The following is a 21,827-nucleotide window of genomic DNA, read 5'->3' on the forward strand; positions in this document are numbered from 1 at the left end:
AGTGACACCCTCCCCACCCTCCCAGACATTCGCTGTTGCGTCAGGAAGGGAGGAGGGAATCGAGTTCCACTTTGGAGCTGATCCAGGAGGAGCTGCCTGTCTGCAGCCTCTCCCCTAGCCCTGCCCCGCTCCCCCCCATCTCTGGTGCTGTCTGCAGGATGGGATGGGAGGGGGGGGTGGTGGGGGACCAATCCACCTGCCCCCCTTCAGTGCCCTGCAAGTGCAGGCTTGGCAAACCCAGCCTAGAGCTCCCTCCTCTCTCGTGCCCCCCTCCCATCCTGGAGACAGCTCTGGGGGGGTGAGGCTGGGCTGCATCAGCCCAGCCCTAATCGCATCGTGCGCAGGGACAGATGGAGGTTAATGAAAGCGCTCTGCTTTGGAGCACCTTCATCAGAATGCTCATTACATGAGGTTTAATTTGTTGCATGATCAGGTGCTTTTAAAACACTCTGCAGCTGTGCACTTCTGTCAGGGCATGGCTGTAGAGCACTTTCAAGGGGCTCGGCACCCGCTGTGATTGAAGCAACAGAACTGACAAAGGCAGCACAAGTAAATGTCCCCACCAGAGACACGGGGCAGGAGAGAACAGAAGGTATGATGAGGGGGGATCAGATTTCTCTGATCAATCCCTCTGTATCTTTACCTCACTCAGCTGTGGTATGGAAGTGCTGTTGGACTGCAAACTCTCTATAGACTTGCTGCCAAAGACAAGTGAGCAAACAGTGCTTATTAAAGAATAAAGAGCAGGTTAAGTGGAGTCTCTGCTTTGTTTCTGCCTTAATGCAGAAGCAGACACTTGACAAGATAGGAGACTCCCTGAAGAAAATGGACAAGGAGGGCTTGATCTGGTGGTTTGTGCCTGTCCTTCTGCACCAGAGACCTAGTATATTCAAGACTCGAGAGGTGTGGAATGCATCACGCAGTTATAGTCCCAAATCCAATCCATCACTAAAAAATCTTGCTTATAATTAGTCTGAAATATGCAGATCTACCCAGCCTTTGTCAAGCTGTTCGGCCTTGGAAAGGAGCAGCGTTAATGGAATGTAAGAGCTTTCTTATCCTGTGCTACCTGAAACTGTAAAGATAGCGGCTGGTGACACAAAGCCTTCAACTCTGTAGGAGTGGAGAGTGCCTGAGTCTGACATGGGAAGACCCCCCCACAAAATAATAAAAGCTGGTTTTATTGTCCTTGCCTCTGGTTTTAGGCATTCAGCTTGAGACAAGGTAGGTTGACTAGGGCTGGCCAGCACCTGCCATCATGACTGCTGAGCAGCTCTGTAAATTAGACAGATCTGAGCAATAGGAATTAGTGACTACTCTTTAATTTTGGAATTAAATATCAGTGCTTCATTAAGGTGAAGCATTAGCCCTGTCTAAAGCCATGCTGAATACGTTTGGAGATGGGAAAAGATTCCCATTCCACATAGCCCTGGTAAGGGAGCACAGGTTTGACTAGCAATGCTTTGCTAAGCCGGGTCCCATGTTTGCAGACTGCTGTGTTGATATACCTCACTTCAAACCGCCTCCCAGGGCATGGAAAATCCATTTGGTAGAGCAGAGCATTTTCTATAAATGCCTTTGGAGCGAGCGGAGCAGACCAGTGAATTGCAGCAGAACATAAGCTTTCATTAAAAGTAAACGCTCTTAGCCCATATGGTGGTGAAGATAAAGTTCCACATGTGACCTACGCAGTGATGGCTTCTTGAGTCCATGAGGGGAGGGCTTTGGGACCCCTGCTGCTGCTTGCTCATAATTTTACCAAACGGTGGCCTTGATAAAACTAACCTAGTTTCAGTTCTGCTATTCACAATCTTAAGGGCAGCATTGAAACTGCTGCTGATGTTTGTCAGTTCCATGCTTCTCCTGCTTCGCAAATCTCTGAGCAGAAGTCGAGTCAGACCTAGGAGTTTTCAATATGAAAGTCAGATAGAGAGAACTGAGGCTTGCAGGGAGAGAGAAGAAATCTCAGCACCCAGGAGAGGAGTAGCAGAAAGGTTCTGTCCTCATGCGCTCGTCCCCGCAGGTGAGTGGTGACTAGGGGGCCAGAAGAGATGGACAGCTCCTCCTCCTCCTTAACAGCTGGAGGATCTAGAATTTCAGATCTACCGGCTTCTGACTAGCAGGTAGCCACAAAGGACCTCTCTCTGATGCAAACCCTAGCACTCCTTCACACCTGGTAGGAGTCATTAGAGATGGCTCTGCAACCATGGCACTGCCCCTGAGCTTCCCAAATCAGCCTCATGTACCTTAGCGATAGAAAATCTTTTCTAGTCGTGGACTTGGTTTCAGGGTCTTGGCTAGAGAGACCCTCCCACATCTTTTTCAGGCAACCTGGATTAATCCCATGCCTCAACTTGCTTACCAGAATGGATCTACCCCTAGACAGCAGACCAGATACATGGGGATCTACACATGTAAACTGAGAAAGGAAACAGCCATGATGAAGACAGCAGCTTACTCTGTTCAGGGCTGCTCTTTATAGACAAATATTAGGGAGAGTGGCCAGGGCTTTGCTTGCAGCTGAAGGGTACCTGGCATATGGCTGACCAGAGAGGTAGTTACCTGTGTTAGTCTGAAGTCAGGCAGAAGGCAGGGTAGATTTTTCACATTATAGACTAAGTCAAAGATGCATAAGCTTTCATAAGCAGCAGCTTACCTCATCAAATGCTAAGGCAGCATTTCCAAACTTTTTGTGTCCCATGGCACACTGGTCAAACATGACGGGAGGGAGCGGCTGGATGCAGTGCGGGGGAGGGCACACTGGTTGGGAAATGCTGATTGGTGTGTCCTGGGATCCCTGTTGCACTGGGAAGGAAGGTAGTCTTGCAGTGGTGGCTCAGCCCCAAACTGTAGCATTTAGCCTGCAGCCCATCTTGTGCACTTGGCTGTGGTCAACAAAAGTAGCACTGATTACTGCAAGCCTATTAATAGGCTTTGTTTGGTGACCTCTGAATCAGGGACACTTTTTTTAGAGCAGATCTGCAGGGCAGTTTGTTTGGGACTGCAGGGACAGTGCCCTGAGAAGAGGTAGTTCAGCACCAGCCCAATACAACTCAGACCTATGCTTTCCAGTTTGCTTTGCCAGAAACAGCAAAATGGCATGATGTAATCTTAGGAACCTTTTCAAATGTTTATAGCCCTTGTCATTTAGCCAGATCCACGAGGCAAAAGTCATATTGGAAAAAAAAAATCGGTGGAGCTCTCTGGGCTCTCTTCCAAGGGTGTTATGGCTCAGTGGACACAACACTAAGTTCAAATCCTGGTCTTCCCATAGTTTTGGCTAATATTGGATGAGTTGCTTGCTTTCCTGTGCCTCAGTTTCCACACATATATAATGAACACAGTGGTCCTAACCCCCCTGTTTGGAGTGCTCTTGAGTTCTGTAGTTGAGAAGCACTCAATAGGAACCAAGCATATTTACTGTATTATTCAAGCCTCCCTTATATTAATGATCACTCAGAGTAGATGAGAAGTCGTTTTGTGAAGACCTGCACCTCTCTGTTCTCATCTGCTTTAGTCCACGATGAATCAGAAAAACTGGTGGTATTCAAATACTCCTTACTGGGCTTCAGAGTCAGTGTCTCCTTTCAATGCATAGCTAGCCACTACCGTGGCAAATTAGTTCACAAGGGCAGCAGTGCCCCTGCTCTATCATGAGGGCAGCTACCCATGTGGGACAGGCTGCTGTGTTCTGTTCCAAGGTGCTGGGATGTATTCGTTGCATGCAGGGTGACTGGTTCTGGTTTGCCGCCCTTTTCTGCTGCTGGCATTAAGCATAACCTGGTACATGCTTGAGCAGGCTGGAACGCTTGAGGCATATTCTAGGATGGTGCTTGCAGGACATCTAGATCACCTCCGGCTAGGGTTAAATAACTGAAGCCTTGCTCAACCACAGTCTGGGAAGCATGGTTACCTCATGCTGTAATAGGTGTTTCCAAGCTCTCTAGTGATAATGCAGCTGACTTCAGTGTCGTTTGCTTTTTTTTTGCAGTCGGGACAGTTCAATGAAGACATGATCCCTACAGTGGGCTTCAATATGAGGAAGATCACTAAGGGAAATGTTACCATAAAGGTAAGACACAGGCAGTGCTTCTGCTGAGGGGGTGGTTTGACTAGGGGAGAGTGAGAAGTATCAAGATCAGTGTGCTGTTTTGCAGTAGATTAACAAGATGCTGGTAATATTGACTAGTGTGTAGGCAGACTTAAAAATAGACCAGCCTCAACAACAGCTTAGTCTGGAAAGTCTGGTCTTCTAGATTGCTACCAGCATCCTACAGGGCAGCCATTATGTTGGGATTGAGGGTTACTTAAGCAGTAAAAGACTGCTGACCAAATTGCACAGCCACTGAATTGCCTGATGGCCTTCACCGTGCTCTTGATGTCTCACCAGATTAGCAGGGGGAGTTAAATTTGTCCAGGACACAGGAGGGAAAGTTACCTTGCTGTGCAGGGAAGGGTGAGGCTTTTGGGATACTCTGTTAATGGGGGTGTCATTCATAGGAGTTACTCTCTGTGATCTTTAGTTTTGTGTCTGTGAGAGTGCACATTCATATCCCATCCAGTGCTGCCCACGAGTTCTTGGTTTGGCAAACTAGAAAATAATTTGGGATTAGAAGGGCCTCCTGATACTCTTTCGTTCCACAAAATCTAGTGCAGACTATGTCTTTGGTTTGCTGCAGATTACACTTCTGAGCCCAAAATAGAGTGCTTGAAATGCATGAAAGCTTCAGTGGGAAGAAATTCCTCTAGCATCAGCCTAGTGAGTGCAGAAGAAGACACGTGGCAGGTTCTTGGGGGCCTTTCAAGCTGTTATCTGGGCCTTAGGCCCTAGCCCTTTCGGGAAGGACTTGTTATAGACTAAGTCTAGTCTAGTTTTGTTAACTTGGAGGACATTTTGAGTGAGTGCACATGAAGGAGCAAAGGCCAACATTATTTCCAGTAATGAAGTACAGGTACAGTATTAGTAAAGGTCCTAACTGGGTGGTTAGAAGTACAGACAGCTGATGTTTTCAAGGAGTAAGGGCATCCTACTTGGTTTGGGCTTGCTGGTGCAACTGGCAAAGTAAAACAGCCACTTGCTAAAGATGGGAGAATGCTTTGTGGTAGAATATGAAAAGGGAAATACCTGGTGGTGGTGGGAGTCATGGGAGCATATGGAACAAAAAGCAAAGTGTATGCTTGTCTGGGAGGATGCTTATGGGGGTACGGGTAAGGTCTTACTTTGCTCTTCCTTCCGCAGCTCTGGGACATTGGTGGTCAGCCTCGTTTTCGTAGCATGTGGGAGCGATACTGCCGAGGAGTCAGTGCCATCGTGTAAGTAACTTGCAGTTTGGCTGTCTTCCTCTTGTGTAATGTTGAGGACTTCTGGTGTTAAATTTTGAGCAAGGTGGAAAGGGTGAAAAATAATTTAAACAGACCTTTGGGTAATTCTAGCCAGTGTGAGAAGTTAATTGATAAATTGACAAAAACAAGATTAATTGCGGAGGATAAGCATAATCTTAGTGGATGAGTCTCTCTTGCCATGGAGTGGCATTAGCCAGAGGTCTCCACAGCAAGGGGGGTAGAAATCCTCTTTCAAAGTTGCATTAGGCAAGTGTCCTGGTATGTGCAGCAGTCCCATAGGTGTCAATGTTGAAGATTTACCCTCCAGCTTCCTTCCAGTTACTACCCCTGTTTATGAATGACTGGTAAACACGATGTTAATATTTTAATTAAAGATCCGTGCTTGTAGCTTGGCTGTCTGCTCTGAGTCACATACACACAGAGGCCCACGTGTCACAGCTGCTTCCATTTTCTGATGGCCACATACGTCATGAATGTCAGTTCTGTGCCAACACTGGGCACAGTGGAGGCCCCCCTACAATATCGTGAATGGATCTGCTTAGCTCACACAACTCAGGATACAACTGAGGGGGAGCAGTTCGCTTGTCCCTTACTTCATGCTCCCACTGGCCTATGAGCCTGAGTTAATAGAGTGATTATTTGGCTTGATGTTGTCTAGCATACTAGCTCCCTGCTGGCATTGACAGGCTCCTGCATGCTGAACTGAGCCTCTGTTGCCCTTGCTGATGTGATTAGACCTTAGAGTTCTGTTTAGTACTTCCCTTTGTCACTCATTTGAAGGGGTTTCTAAAGCTGGGCAGAACCGACTTACTCAACTTATTTCTGTAGGTCAGGAAAGTCAGACTCATTTAACCCTCCCCCACTCCTCCTTCTTGCCACATGCCAGACCCAGCTCCCATAGCACCTGTTCCAGTTGTGCGGCCTCCAAGTCTGAACATGTCCCAGACTGACTGGCATGTGACATGTACCGCATGTGGCACCCTCCCCTGCCAGCCTAGGACCGCACTGCATAGATTCACAGAAGTTTAGAGCTGGAAGGGACCTTGTGAGATCATCAGGTCCAGCCCTCCTGCTCTGGGCAGGAAAGACTGCTGGGGTCAAAAAGCCCCAGCAAGATACGTGTCCAGTTGTCTTTTGAAAAGTTCCAGGGTAGGTGCTTGCACCACCCCCACTGGGAGTCTATTCCAAAGTCTGGTCACACGAACCACATGTAGCATCCATCCTAGCAATTCAGGATGCACGCTGGAGTACCCCGTGCAGCATGGACTCAGAGCTGGTGCTGTGTGGCATGCATCCCAGACTGGCCAGAGTGGATATGGCATGCTTCCTGAAGTAGGTGCTGCATGCATCCCAGGTCATGGATGCAAGAGCAGTCTGGTGTGAGCCATGCGAGTCAACTACGAGACCCAGGAACAGTACCAGTGGTCAGATAAGGGGCTAGGTCTTTGACATCCCTGCTGATGGTGATCTTGGGGCATGTTTTAAAGAAAACCCTTTTTCTAGGATACATTGTAGATGTGAGCATTTCCCTTTGCCAGGGTCTGCACCCCCCCCCCTTGTGTTTCTGCTTTTGTGCTGCTTTGGGGGCATAGACTACTGAAAAAACAAATAACTGTCCAAACAAGTGTAGCAGAATGGCCATAGTGAGCAAGTCATGAGCTTGCAATGGCAAATATTTGTCCTGCAAAGCTGAGTGTGAGCTATGTTCATGCAGCTGGTGAAGGCATTTACCATGGCCGCCTTGTGTTTAAATGTGTCTTGATTTTTGAGTGCCTCCGTGTTCTTTTCAGCTTCAGAAATTCAGGCACCCCAATTAGAGCACGTTTGCGGGTCCAGTCAGAGTGGCTCTGGAGTTTGATTTCAGATGTTTGAAGACTACTTGTCAGGAAGCTGCCGATCAAGAATTCTTCACAGGATTGTAACAAAAACATTTGAGAATCTCATTTTTGACTGCATTATAATCAGAAATGAAATTAGCTGACCAGTTAGTGAGACAGATTTGCCTAACTTTCATTCCCCAGGACCACAAGTTTCAGGTCTGTTCCCCATTTAGGTGAGGTTTGAAAAAATGCATTGACATGAGTTACGGTTCTTTGGGTGAATCTGATATCTTTTATTAGGCCAACTTAAATAGTTGGAAAAAAAAATTCTAAGTAAGCTTTCAGACTTAAAACCCTTTGTCAGGCTGAGGAAGTTTCTGCAGTTGGTGTGTGCTCTTCCTGGATGGAATTGAAAAATAAAGAAACCAGAGGTTGGGCTGGTAATTTTTTTTCCAGCTACTTAAGTTGGTTTAATAAATCTCAGATTCACCCAAAGAACCTTGTCTGCCTATGTCCTTAGACCAACACGGCTACAACCTACACTCTTGATGTGAGTTTCCCCACATTTTCTGCATAGTAACACCACACTTATTTTATTCTTGTTCTCTTTTGCCTTTTTGTTTTAATATCCTTCTGGAGGTTTCGACTTTATCCCTAAACTTCTTGATCTCTAAAATAGTTTTCTTTCCTTGTTCCTTTTTTTATTTTTTGTTGGCTGTCTGCTTATTCTTAATCCCAGTATCGGTTTTGGAGGTGATTGTCCAGTTGGGCATGCAGCCATTCCCTACAAGTGTTTTAATTCCATTTGGGGTACAGGTAAAAAGCTCCAGGGAGTTTTTGCACTTTTGATGTAAAGCAGTTCCAAGTTTATCTTGTGTTCAAGCCCCTTAGCACCTCAGTCCAGTTAAGACTGCAAACTATAATCTTTCTGTTTATTAAAGTTTCCCATTTATAAATCAAGAACTTCAGATGCATATGTACTTTCGTTTATCTTTCTATTATATATAAAGTGGATCAGGTTGCTGTCTTGCAGTTCAGCATGATGTTCTACACCAGCTGTTCGGTAATGTTTCTGCTGTTTACCAAAATTAACCTAAAATAGCATCAGCTTTCCCTGGTTCAGTAGCTGTCTGGCAATAGAGTCTGTTGGAATAGCTGAGCCCTGTCATTATTTAGTAGCATTTGTTTTCCAGTCTGTTTGGGAAGTTCCTCTCTCCTGACGCACATACTGGTAGTCTTGTTCTCTAACATAATGTTCTAACATCCTTCCCCAAAGTGATTTTGATCCAAACCAATTGTATTCTACTTATGCTATCCTTGCTTATTTCTTTACAGAGCATTATACTATTAAAATACTATGCTACCCCACCATCTTAAATACTTATTCCTGTTTTTCCTGAATGATGCATGTGTTCCAGTCGTCATTGTTATCCACCATGTTTCTCTTACTTTGTAATATCCAGTGTCACATCCTGGACCAGTAGTTCAAGTTCTGGTACTTTGCCTGCCTGACTTCTTACATCAGCATACAAATTTTTCAGTTATTTTTAGTGATGGTACCCATTTCCCTAGCTGGATTAGGCACCGTCCTTTCATGAGCCACCTTTACTTGCCTTGCTGCTGTTTCAGCTTCTTTTCTTCTTCTTTTCCCCATCCTCCTTTATCCATTGCAGTATCCTCATTTACCTGTTTTTCCTCTGTTTGTGTAATAAAACCAGGCATCAAAATAATTCATCTCGCCCAGCAATTTTCCATGATATCTTACTCTAAAGGTCTTATCAGTCATGCAAGTTTTGATCCCAGAAGACCAATTCCCCAGGTATGCAGAAGGATTCATAAATTGTAAGGCCGGATGGAACCTTGGAAGATCATCAGGTCCGGCCCTCTACACCAAGCAGAAAAGATAACTGGGGGTCAGGTGACTCCCAGCAAGGTGTCTGTCTAGTCTCCTCTTGAAGATTGCCAGTGCAGGTGATTACACCACCTCTGGAGGGAGCTTATTCCACAGTCTGGACACCCTAACTGTGAAGAAGATTTTCCTAATGTTGAGCCTGAATCAGTCTTCCAGGAGTTTGTGGCCATTACCCCTAGTTTTCCTCTCAGGTCCCCTGGTGAACAGTTGCTCACCGAGCCCCTGATGTACTCTGCTGGTGTAGTGGTAAACTGCTACCAGGTCCTCTCTCAGCCTTCTTTTCTTCAGGCTGAAGAGTCCCAGATCCCTCAGCTTTTCCTCATGTGGCTTGCCTCTGTTCATAGAGTCTTTGGACTCTCTCAAGCTTGTCCACGTCCTTGTTAAAGTGCAGTGCCCAGAACTGGACGCAGTACTCCAGCTGCAGTTTCACCAGTGCTGAGCACAGCAGAAGAATCACCTCCTTGGTTTTGTTGGAGGTGCATTGATTGATGTATGCCGGGGTGTTATTTGCCAGTAGAGATTTGGCCTGATTCGGTGGCCAAATCTCCAAATCAAATCAGGAGAACCTTTAATCTCTCCGAATTGAATCGGAACCCTCCGAATCGATTCGGAGAGATTCAGAAAGATTCGGAGCTTCAGACATAGACACAGCTTTAAATGTTTTTTCTACATACTTCAAGGTACTGTGTGGCTCGTGAATGCTGCGATGCTGAAGCGTCCCACAGGAGCACTGGGGGGCTTACTGTGCCTTTGGTAAAAGAGAGCGTCTTCGAATGGAGGTGTGGCTGGTGGGATCTTTTCACGTTGTTCCCAGGCCATCAGATGGTATACACCACCTGACTACTCCCCAGTGCCCCAGATTTGGTAGTAATTCTCCCTTTCCATTCCAGATACATGGTGGATGCTGCAGACCAGGAGAAGATTGAGGCCTCAAAGAATGAACTTCACAACCTGCTCGACAAGCCACAGCTCCAGGGCATCCCTGTAAGCAAGCTCCAGTTTGGGGTGGCAGACAGATTCTTCTAGGCTGCTCCCTTGTCCCTGGGCATCAGGGTTGGCATTTGGAGGGGTTACCCTTCCAGTGGTTGCTTGGTAACAAAAGGGGCAAAACAAATCCCTCTTCTCCACTCTGCCCATTTACACTTACATGTTTGTGTAAGCATCTGTACAAGATGATGCTTTCCAGACTGGGGCTGGGTTGGAAGAGGGGTGCCTCTGAGGAAGCCTTCCCAACTTTTTATATCACTTATAAAAGTGACTGAGTGAAACACCTGCCTGAGCAGTTCCAGAATTAGGTTTATAGTTTTGAAGAGCATTTTCCAGAGAGAACTTACATTTCCTTTGCGATGTAATAGTAAGCTATTTCATTGGGCCGGTAATGTGAAGAGGCTGCCTCTGGGACTGTTTCTGCAGGAGACAAATTGCAAGTAGCTGCACTTAAATACCAGGATCAAAACTTCAGAACGACCAAGGGGCAGAGGGACATTTCTGCAACAAATACACACCCAAATTTGCCTCATTCTGTGCAGGAGAATGTCGGATGTTCTGCTGTGCTAGAGAATTTCTGCATTTTTGCTACATTCAGCAAATTCTGAGCTTTTATTTTAAATCAAATTAAGTGTCTCCTCCTACACAGAAGGCTCTCAGGCACATAGCTGTGCATTATCTTTCAAGAACATGTATTTAAAAAAAAGCTGAAAAGGTGAAAAAACACCAGTAAATGCTGACGTAAGGAGGTCTTGCTTAAAGAAGGCTCCGGCTCACATTTGGAGAATATCCACAGCAGAAACTATGCTTTTGTTAAATGGCAGTTCTCAGAGGGAAGCAGAAAGTATTGTCTAGTATTATTCTTCATACATGTGCTCAAAGACATGTTTGTGCCTTTCAGGGCTTTGAAGTCAGTTGCTAGGGCAGACCACCATTTTTAACTGCTTTTACAGCTTTCTTCCACTGGCTTTCAGCTCTCTTTGATTAACAAATAAACTTTTATTCTTTAAGCTTAAAAAAATTATGCAGTTGGACTCTGGACTGTAACACAGAGGGTAAAATGTGCAGGGGAGGACAGTGTTGCTTTCTTCATGAATAACATATGAGCCACCAACCTTGTGCTAGAAAAAGACTTAAAATGGGATACTCTTAAGTGTTCACCATGTTTAATTTTGGCCAGATATATGTGATAAGAGTGCAGGTGGTATTAGTGAAGAATCTGTTGTACTCTTACCTTCTGTTCCCCTTAGAAATTTATGTCAAGCACTTTGACTATAAACCTGGTACTTTGGATATGTATATAATAAACAGCAAGAAGCATAACCTCCTTTCTGCTGCTGCCACTCCTCGCTGCTCTCCATTCATGGGCAGTGGAATTCTTGGTCATGTCTGCCCTTGGGGGCATCGTGGTCTGTCTCGCTAGGGCAGGATTAAGGTTGTGTTTGTCCTTATGTGTAGATTGTGGCTTTGAGAAATTCAGCTTTAACCCAGCACTTCCTAGTATGCTAAAGCTTGGGAGTGCAGTTCTTAAAATGTAATATACTTTTGAAACCCAGATATGTGCTTGCCTCCCAATCTCCACCTACATGCTCTGTTTTATCAAGGAATTTCTGGAATTCTTTAAATAGTTATGACCTGACACTGTCAGAACAAAAGATCAGACATTCACCTCCTCCATGACCCTTTTGTCTTAGTGCCCCCGTAACTGGCTGGTGGCTGCCGAGAGCAACAGGGGCTTTTAACTCCATTTTAGTGGCAAAGGTAGAGCTCTTCCTCTCTTGTCCACTTGATCAACCTCTACTGGTGGTAGAAGTGGAGCTTCTGTTGGAGGGACCTTCTAAAAACAGATGGAAACTACCCACCCTGACTTCTATTCCCTCCAGCCTAAGCAGCTCCTGAGCAGCCCTCTGATCATGGCAACCCCTAGAATGTTTCCTTGCTGCAGGGGATGCAAGTCGCTCCCTAAGCTGTTTTCAGTTGCCAGCAGCCACAGAGGAAACAGCTGGGATGTAGGCAATGCTATGGCCAGTCTCCCCAGGAACATCCCCAGCACAGCTTCTACAGCGGGACTACTTAGAGTGGAGCTGAGTTCAGCAGGCAGGCGTGAGACTCCCTGTAAGTTAGGAATGAATGGTTTGGGGCTCCTGATTCCTTACAACAGTGGAGTGTCTGTGACAGCAATGAATGGGCATCTAGCTAGAGTTCAGCCAAAGTATGTTAGACTCCCCTTTCAGAAACCTTTGAAGAAATTCCAGGCTGGCTTTATGTGGGTGTTAGGTTGAGAATTCAGACACTGTCTCTTCTCCCCTGCAGGTTCTAGTACTTGGAAACAAGCGAGATCTCTCTGGCGCCTTGGATGAGAAAGAGCTTATTGAGAAGATGTAAGTACTGGGGTGCTGTTGCTGCTCCCAGTTTTGGTGCTGTGGGCATTGTCACTCTGTCAGCCTGTGCCTCTCCAAGGCTGTGGAACTGCTGTAGCGTGGTTTGCTTGCACATTGCTTGGGAGATGCAGCACCTCCTTGTAAGTGAAAGAGTAGGATTCGTAGAATCATAGAAGTAGGGTTGGAAGGGACCTTGTAGATCTTCAAGTCCGACCCCCTGCCTGGGCAGGAGAAAAAAATGGGTTCAAATGATCCCAGCTAGGTAAGCATCAAGCCTCCTCTTAAAGACCCCCAGGGTAGGAGCCAGCACCAATTCCCTTGGAAGTTGGTTCCAGATCCTAGCCACCCTGACTGTGAAGTAGTTCTTACGGATGTCTAATCTAAACCTACTCTCCAACAGCTTGTGTCTGTTATTCCTTGTTATGCCAGGGGGCACTAGGGGAAACAAGGTCTCTCCCAAACCCTTCTGGTCCCCCCTAGTAAGTTTATAGACAGTCACCAGGTCCCCCCTCAGCCTTCGCTTGTGAATGCTGAATAGGTTTAGGTCCCGCAGTGTCTCATTGTAGGGTCTGCCCTGTTGTCCCCAGATCATTTGGGTGGCCCTCCTCTGGACCATCTCCATGTTGTCCACATCCCTCCTGAAGTGGGGCACACAGAACTGGATGCAGTACTCCAGCTGTGGCCTGACCAGTGTTGCATAGAGAGGGAGGATCACCTCCTTGTACCTGCTAGAGATGCACCTGTGGATGCATGACAAGGTCCGGTTAGCTCTGCCAGCCGTGACCTTGCATTGTTGGCCCGTGTTTATCTTGGGGATCTGTTACAGGTAATGCTGAGGAATGAGTAGAATGGGATTGCAGGATCTTCTCTCAGGGTGCTGGAGTCCTTAGCAGGACAAGCCAGCACAGAGCCACGTTAGTTAGCTCTCCCACTATAGTGCATAAACTCTCATAGGGCAGGCCCTGGTCCACAGAATGTCTCTCTTTGCTGCTTCTTCCTTTCCTTGAAACCATCCCTCCCAGTGCTCCTGTGGCAGTGGCTTCTGTGCCCCATTTCCCACCCCCTAATCCCTCTGCAGCCATAACACCATTGCCATTGGATAGTAAGACTTGAGAGGTGCTTTCCCCAAACCCTCAGGTGCAGACAGGTGTAAGGTTTGAGTTAGTTCATATAGTAGACTGTGGTTCTACATGCCCTTTGAAGCCCTCCAGAAATGAGCCTACAGGAACGGACACTATTTAGAAGCACTTGAGGTTACATAGACCCACTCTACAAGGTCCAACAGGGGCACCTACCACGTAGGAATGCTTTGGCATTCCTCCATGGGGCAAGGCAGGAGAAGAATGAGGTGTTGCATCAGTGAACGCTCTCTTGTCCAATTCGCCACTACTCTTCCAAAGGCCTTCCTCCCTGTAAAATGGGATTACTAGTCCCCAGCCCTCAATCCCTTCGTACTTCCCTGTGCCTGGTCTCCCAGCAGGGAGTGCTTCTCGGGAGCAGAGGCAGGCAGGGTGGACAGGAGAATGATCACTGATACCGGCTCCGCTCCCCACAGTGCAAAGCTACAGATCCCTGTTGCACCTTCTGGCTGGAGAGCACATTACTGCATACAGCTGTGGCAATTTTGAAGCTCTTCAGACCAGGCATGACAGCTGCACTTTGAAACACTTGAGATATTAAGTCTGTCTCTGCCCCTAGTCAGTTCCTGATAACTAGGCTTGGCAGGATTCAGTTTTTATTGGTAAACATCAGTTTTCATCTCACACTTGCAGACCAGCACTTCCATCATTAATAATCAAAATGTATAGAAGGGAGGGACGTAAGAAAAATGATGGCTGGTGAAGTGTGTGACAACAGGGGGGAGCAGTCCTACAGAACTGTGCTGACTAGTTTGGACTGCAGCTCCCAGAAACCCCAGGGGACTGAGAGCAGAGGAGGAGGCAGTGACAGGGTGAGCGGAGCTGGGACTAATGGCAGTTCTGCTGCTCAGCTGGTGGCAGTCTACAGTACAGTAGTTATGTTCATTGTGGCGGGCAGTTACACTGCACTATAATAATAGTATACTGTCCTTAATAAGTTGTCTGCCCCCACAGCCCTAATTTCACACAATCCTGAGAATGTAAATAGATAAAAATCTAAGTAAATGCTTAAAAATAAACATTGATGTTTTCCATCAAAATTATTAAAAAATAAAAATCAAATTCTGTCACACGTACTGATAATTCACTGCTGGGATGGTGCAGGGTGGGTGAGCCATCTTTGAAGCTGCTCTGTGATGACCTCCCAGAAATAGTGAACAGGGTTATAAGTGTTCATTGACACCCCAGGGATGCTCTCACAGTGCAGCAGGACAAGATGTAAATTAAACCCTTGTATCTGCCAGTGCCTGGAAGGATCTGGGGCTGAGAAGCTAAAAAAATGAACATTTTTTCATTATTCCTCTCCATGATCCCTTAATTACAAGAGACAGAGCTGTTTCAAGGTTCCCCCAGCCTTGATCCTGAAGTCCTGCTATACTCATGATGCCATGGTAACAGAAGTTTTGCCTTGCTGGAGGGGTCAGGCAGGAGGCACTGGGTTGGGAGGAGGAGATGCTGGCACTAATGGCAAGGCATCTCAGGCAGCAACTAGCTGAGGCGACTACTTGGGTAAATTTCCTTTGTGCCCAGGCTTGCTTCTGGGCAGTGGGTTCTTGGCTCTTATGTGACAATTTCATTTTTCATCTCGGCTTTCCTTGGTGAGCGATAGGCCCCAGATTCCATCCTCGGGTCTGTTGTTCACTGAGAGCCAAATCCTGTTCCACCTGTATGGTGCAAACTGGACTTAGTCACCAAAGTGCAATTCTAGTCCACCCTATCTGAGTCCTTGAAAAACAACTAATGCAAAAAGTGGGTGGGTCTTGCTCCTCCTTGCTGGTTGTGTGACTGTCTTAGCAGTAAGGTGATGGTGCAGTGTTACCAAAGTAGATGCATAAATGCATTTTCAGCGACTAGAATAGGTTGGAACAGAAGTGCACTTAGCCTAAGTCCATTTAACTTCTATTAGGTGGGATAGAATCCAGCCCTTAGTGAGTGACTGTAGGCAAAACCTTTGCTATAAAATGAGTCCCCTCTCCTTGTCTGTAAGGAGCTGTGAAGTCCTTGACTGAACAGTGCCACACAGGGGCGAAATAAATGATTTTGCTTAGCATTTTTTCAGCCAAGGCCACATGGTGGCACCAGGATCACAGCTTTAGTCTCGCTCGAGTGCATGATCTCTTAGATTTGTACAGTTGGCTTGAACACGAGAGCCCAGGTCCTGCAGCCCATTGGTCTTGTAGGCAAAACCAAGTCCCTTTGTCTGCATCTCCCACACCAGAGCATAATACAACCACTCTGGCTCAAAGCAAACTGCCTATGGAGGCTGCACTGTTTTGGTGGGGCTGGATAGAGGGCTGTGGCTCACTCCCTTTCTGTGAGGGCTGCTATAGTTTCATAGAGGTTTTGATCAGAAGGGACCTATTAGGTCATAGCGTCTGACCCCCTGCCCTGGGCAGGAAAGAGCGCTGGGGTCAGATGACCCCAGCCAGGTGTTTGTCCAATCTTCCTCTTAAATATCTCCAAGGAAGGGGACAGCACCACCTCCCTTGGAAGTGTATTTCATATTTTGGCACCCCTCATCGTAAAGAATTTTTTCCTGATGTCCAGTCTGAATTTGCTGTCTTTCAGTTTGTGGCTATTATTTCTAGTTACCCCGACGGGCACCCTGGTAAACATCATATCCCCTATTTCTTGCTAAATGCCCCTGATGAGTTTGTAGGTGGCCACTAGATCACCTCAGCCTCCTCTTGCAGAGGCTGAAGAGGTTCAGGTCTCCCAATCGGTCCACATAGGGTTTTTTCTGTAGGCCTTTAACCAGACAAGTGGCCCTCCTCTGAACCCTCTCCAGGCCATCCACATCCCTCCTGAAGCGCAGTGCCCAAAACTGGATGCAGTACTCCAGCTGTGGCCTGCTTGGTATTTCCAGTACCTAAGTTAGACAGAGGATCTCAAGTATATATATAAAGGTAGATCACTGCTGTCACACTTTTACAGTTAGCAAAACCAAGGTAGAAAAGACAAATGATACATTTTAGATTAGGCAGCAAGGTTACAGCTTTGCCCCCTCTAATGCACAGCCTGGCTAGTGGCTTATTTTTAGGGAGTCTGTTTCAATCATCAGGATGTCATTAGTTTTCCTTTTACCTGTTTCAGTGTCACCAGAAAGGCTTTCCAGCCCTTTTCTTTGCCAGCAGGGTGAAATGATTAGAGTGGGCGGGGGCTCTGAAGGGGGGTTAAGGGGAACTTCTCTTTCTCCTCTCAGCCCCCTCAAGCTGCCCCCAATAGAGCTGCTCCCTATGAGCCATTGGCCCAAGCAAACATGGACCGAATGGAGGCAGACAGTAATGACTTGCTTTCCTCACAGGAACCTGTCTGCCATCCAAGACCGAGAGATTTGTTGCTATTCCATCTCCTGCAAAGAAAAGGATAACATTGGTAAGTACCGCCCTGGGCTCTAGGGAGTGCTTATGGTGGGATCTATTTCTCTTCCTTTCTGGTCAGTCAGAGTTCAGATGGGAAATGCCCAAGCCCCTCTCCTAGTCTTCCATCCCCTCAGCTTCTGGCTTCTGCCTCATTTCAGTCCTGTCATGACTCTAGTTTTCATCTAAAGCAACCTGCTCTCTCCAGTCTAAAACAGGTTCTGGGCAGCAGTGGGTGGGAAGGCAGGCAGGTAGGTTCCTTATGGGTGAGGGTAGCGGGCCTCCTGGGGTATGGAGGACACCATCAGGAACTGCAGACTGAAATACAGCAGGTAAGAAACTCTGGTGCCCCTTTAAAAAGGAAGCCTCTGCCTAGGGCTAGAGTCCCACAAAAGGGAGTGTTTGAGGGGAGTTCCTGCTGCTTGGTAGCTGGTAACAGTGTGCATTGCCTTTGCAGACATTACCCTACAGTGGCTTATTCAGCACTCGAAGTCCAGGAGGAGCTGAGAGCCCTTGGACCACATCTTGGATTGGGAAGATGCCATTGTACAAGCCCAAATCCCCCTCCCATTCTCCCTGTTCCCTGCTTTCTCTGTTCCTCTCTCCAGCTCTCTCTCTAGATGGGTATTTTTAGGGGACCCCAGGCTCCTCTCCTGCTGAGGTGGAGCTCTTGTTTTTATTGTAAAGAAACTGTCTGACTTTGGAACCTCTCTCCCTCCTCCCTTCTTCCTCTCTCTGTCTCTCTCCTCCCATTTTTGGCACTGTTCTGTTGTTGTCAATGTGTATACAGTATATATATATATGTATATATATTTTAATTTTTTAATTTAAGCGATTACGCTATTACTAAACTAGGCCCTGTGACCTGTAGAAGTGCTGGGGAGCCCTCCCCCACCTCCTTGAAGGCAGGTTGAGCACCAGAGGCAGTATTGGAAAGTGAAGAAGAGTAGTATGGCCAGGCAAGGGCTAGCAGCTGAGCTGGCCCCTAGGCAGAGTGGGGCTGGGCCATGCAGCAGGCAGACTCCCGAGGAGGGTGCTTTCTTTCCTCTCAGGCCCATGGGGCTCGTCCGGTATCTCCACTCGCCAGTGAGTGTCTGGAGCTCTTGCTGCCTGCCTTCTGCATGCCCACCCTATCTCTTGTGATGAATTGAGCCCTTCTTTGGGCTCTGCTCTGAGTGAAGTGGGTGATTTGTGAGGGGCTGGGGGAGACATTGTTCTGTTTGAGGTCAGCAGTCTGATCTGACTTGGGTGAGTCAGTGCTGTTCCTATCTGTAGAGCCCACCCCTCTGCTTCATTCCCCAGCATTTCACCTCCAGCTACAGGGTCACAGGGGGGCTGGTCACTAACTGGTGGGGTAATCTCCCAGCTTCCCTCTTCACCCCAGTCTGTTACACAAGCCCCTGAAGTCTTTGTAGTCTGCTCTCCTGGTTTAGGTGTTGTTCACCTGTGCTCCTCTCTTCCCTGGGCTGCTGCAGGCTGGGATTTGGGGGCAGGGGCAAATCACTTTTAGGTCCATAGAAATTGCCCGGGAGGAACTTGCAGTCTGACATGGAGGGTCAGCATGAACTTGGCACCTGAGGTACTGTGATTTATGTACAGAGAATCCCTGTTGTGTCCTGAGCTGTGGAGTGACCTGTGGCTGGCTGAACATGCCCTGCCCAGGTCCTGCATGGGTGGTCATTGTGAAGAGGTCCCATGGACTTTATGCAACAGCCAGCCACTGGCTCAGCACCAAAGCACATTCCACTAACGAGGGCTAACAACAATTTAAATTACTTTAGAACTGGAGCTACGCTAAGGTGCTTGCTTAGTACAGGATGGCAAAACTGAGCACCCTTTCTACCCACCTCCAACTGCCAGCTTCCTGCCTCCATGCCCCTGAGTCCTCTGCAGTCCCCTGTGTTAGAGTTCAGCTGTGAGTGTGTTGCCATAGGACATGCACCCACATCTTGGGCAATCAGTGGCTTGGTCTCTGGTTTGCAGCCAACCAAGACTGTTCTGCAAAAGCTGCACAGGGAATCTTTGCTGTAGCAGCATGGCTGCCCCTTTCTTTGCTCCCAAGCTATTATATAGGACTTTCTTACTGAAGCCTGGCAGCCTTGGGATCCCCACTCTTTGGGATATTTAGGCTTCTCATGTGTGCCTGCAGTCTAGGAGTGATGGTCTTGCTGTAGAGTGTGCTCCAGGTTCTGGCAGGGCAGTCTCTTCATACTCATGCTCCCTGTGCCACTGTCATATGGTTCCCTGGTTTCCTGTGGTTCCTCTGGGATTGGATGCTAGTGAGGATTTCCCCTGTCTTTGGGGCAATGGTGTCTCTTCAGGGGCTTAGGAGCCTCTGTGGAGCAAGGTGGGAGACTCACGGCAGTAATACTGCTCTGGAGGGCCCTAGAAACTACTGAAGAGTGCCTAGTTATGGTTCCTCACAGATGAGGGTTCTTCCTGCTGGGAGGGTCTTCAGTGGTGGCACCTTGGAGGACGCCCCATGGACTAAGGAGGAACTGGCTTGTGTCTGGCTTGCATGACTGTGGGATAGATGCAGGATCACTGGACACGGGCATTTCCAGAGGGGTGTCTTACATCTTCCCTTCTAGGGCTTCAGTGGAAAGGGCAGGCGGGTCTGTCTCAGCAGAATGGAAGGGCTGCCAGGTGGTTGTCCCCGTCTGTGTCGTGTGTTACTGTGTGCGAGTGGCTGGGTCTCTTGCACGGGCTCAGAGCCTTGCTAGTTGTTCTGCTGTTGTACAGCTAGTGGCAAGGATGGGAGTGGTAGGAGGGGAAAGGCATCCTAGCACCAGGCCTCGCAGTCCACCTGATTTCTGTGCTCTGCTGGTGTCTGCTGTCTCTGAGACTGCAGGTGACTTGGCAGACCAGGGAGCAAAGTGTGGGGACAGCAAGATTTTTGTGCACTCTTAACCTCTTTCCAGCCAAGGGCAGATGGCTGTTATCTAGATGCAGTTATATCCCTCTCTATCCAGTATGTTAGCTAAGAGGCAGTTACGTCCTCAGAGCAGCTGGCAGCCTTGTGAGAGTCTGCAGGGTCCCTTCTCAACCCCATCCCACCCTGCACGGAGCTGGCCCCACTGGGGGCTCTCAGACTTCATTGTCCTTCTCTTCTGTTCTTGTTTTTGCAGAATTGCACAAGGAGATATTTCCATTTTTTATTTAATGAACTGTAAAGTGTCGTCATATTATTCCTTTTTTAAGATATATTTTTGGCTCATACTTGCCCTCTGTTGGGAAATGATTCTTGTAACTGTATAATTTTTTTTTTTTTTGCCTCCTAATAATAAATTAACAATTTTGTGCTGGGGGTGTTTGCTGCTGTCTCACTTCCATGTCTCCAACCCTTGGTACTGCTGTGGGGCATGGGTTCAGGAAGTGGTTACTCCCTCTCACAAAGGGCTTTCCAGCTGTCACCACTGTATTGGGGCTCTCTCCGGCAGTTGCCTGTTGCCAAAGCTCCTGAACAGGAAGGCAAGACAACCCAAAAATTGAAATGTCAGAGCTCTCAAGAAGTTGCTGTCTCAATGGCGAGTACTTTCTCTCCCCATGAACAGAGCCATGGGCAGAGCTAGAGTTTTTGAAAAGGGGCGTGCAGATGGTGAGGTGCATCATCACATTTAAAGCCACACATTTTTCTCCAGCTAAAAATAAACTAGAAGCTTTACTAATATGCTAGGGGCCTAGGACTGTATTAAAATTGAAGCAAAAACACAACTTGATTGGAATGAGTTGAAAGCAGTCTGAGGGACTATGAAATAGGACCTTTGTTACCAGGAGCAGCTAATAGCAAAATTGGAGAGAAAAGGATAGCCTGATTGGTGGAACATCAAAACTATTAAAAAGAGAAGGTTGTTAACACCTTGGGTGAGTCGGAAGGGATCAGGTAGATTAGCTGGATGAGCCATGGAGTCAAATGCTTCTGACACTGCCAGGCAGCTGTTTTAAATCTGGGTGGAGCAGAAAACAAGGGGGTGCACCACTGCATCCCCCTGGATCTGCCCCTGGACATTGCTTCCGGGTTCTGCTCCATCTTGTTCCAAACCTATCTTGTTGGTCCCATGTTATGGGCTCGCTCCTTGGTGTGGCAGTGTCTGTTTTATACACGTGCTTTTGCATATGGGGAAGAAAAGGGTGTTTGGTTGGGAGAGCCGCCCTGTTGCAGGTGTGCTGGGGAGAAATGCGCACAGGGTTAAATGACCACTTCTGGAAAGGCAGCTTTGGTGTTCCTGTTGGCTGACCGCAGCCCCTGGCTGGCACTTGAGAAGAACTGCTGTTCCCCTTTCTCACTCTTGCCCTTGGTCTGTGCCATTGGGAAACTCTCTCTCTCCAGCTCCCTGTCCCTGCCAAGCTCAGTGGTGGCTCTCTAGGGGATAAGAAGTGTTTGTTGCCATTTGCTGACTTCAGACGAGAAGGCTCTTTGCGTAGTTGTTCTGCCTATTTGTGCCATGTGACACCTGCCTCCTCTCCAGCCATAAGCTGGGCTTTACCCTGTAAGCCTGACCAGGTCTGCCCCCCCGCCCCCCAGTGGGAAGAAGGAGATGGGTTTTATAAATCGCCTTAAGGCAGTCTTTTGGCTGGGTTGCTTCCACCTCGGTGCTCTTTTCCCCATGATGTTGGCTGTTCTGTACAGGCAGCAGTGCTGCACAGGCAAGGGATGGGATCAGCCCTTGAGCCTTGGGCTTTGTGGAACCAGAACTAGAGCAGCAGGCATCTGCCCATGGCCAAAACGCTGAGGCTGCTGCTAGCTGTGAGCATGGGGGAACCCCAAACTGATCCCAGGCTGATTCTGCTATGCATATGCTGATCTGGGCTGGGAACAAGCATGGTCAGAGAGCACTGGTGTGTGATAGCAGAAGCAGAAGCCCTGCCATCTTAGTATCATAGTA

General features: G+C 47.7%; 1 protein-coding gene across 1 annotated transcript in view; it reads left to right on the plus strand.

The window, feature by feature from the left end:
• ARL8A (ARF like GTPase 8A) overlaps nucleotides 1-20,248 on the plus strand; it is a 42,091-nt gene extending 21,843 nt beyond the window's left edge. The window contains exons 2-7 of the mRNA XM_090024964.1: nucleotides 3,992-4,072; nucleotides 5,240-5,313; nucleotides 9,966-10,059; nucleotides 12,376-12,443; nucleotides 16,887-16,957; nucleotides 17,399-20,248. Coding sequence (XP_089881090.1) covers nucleotides 3,992-4,072; nucleotides 5,240-5,313; nucleotides 9,966-10,059; nucleotides 12,376-12,443; nucleotides 16,887-16,957; nucleotides 17,399-17,448 — 438 coding nt within the window. The 3' untranslated portion in view covers nucleotides 17,449-20,248. The remainder of the gene's footprint in view (nucleotides 1-3,991; nucleotides 4,073-5,239; nucleotides 5,314-9,965; nucleotides 10,060-12,375; nucleotides 12,444-16,886; nucleotides 16,958-17,398) is intronic.
• Nucleotides 20,249-21,827: the final 1,579 nt, after the last annotated feature.

The sequence above is a fragment of the Crocodylus siamensis genome, chromosome 13 (genome assembly GCF_052110815.1).
Source record: "Crocodylus siamensis isolate JL-2025a chromosome 13, ASM5211081v1, whole genome shotgun sequence".
NCBI lineage: Eukaryota > Metazoa > Chordata > Crocodylia > Crocodylidae > Crocodylus > Crocodylus siamensis.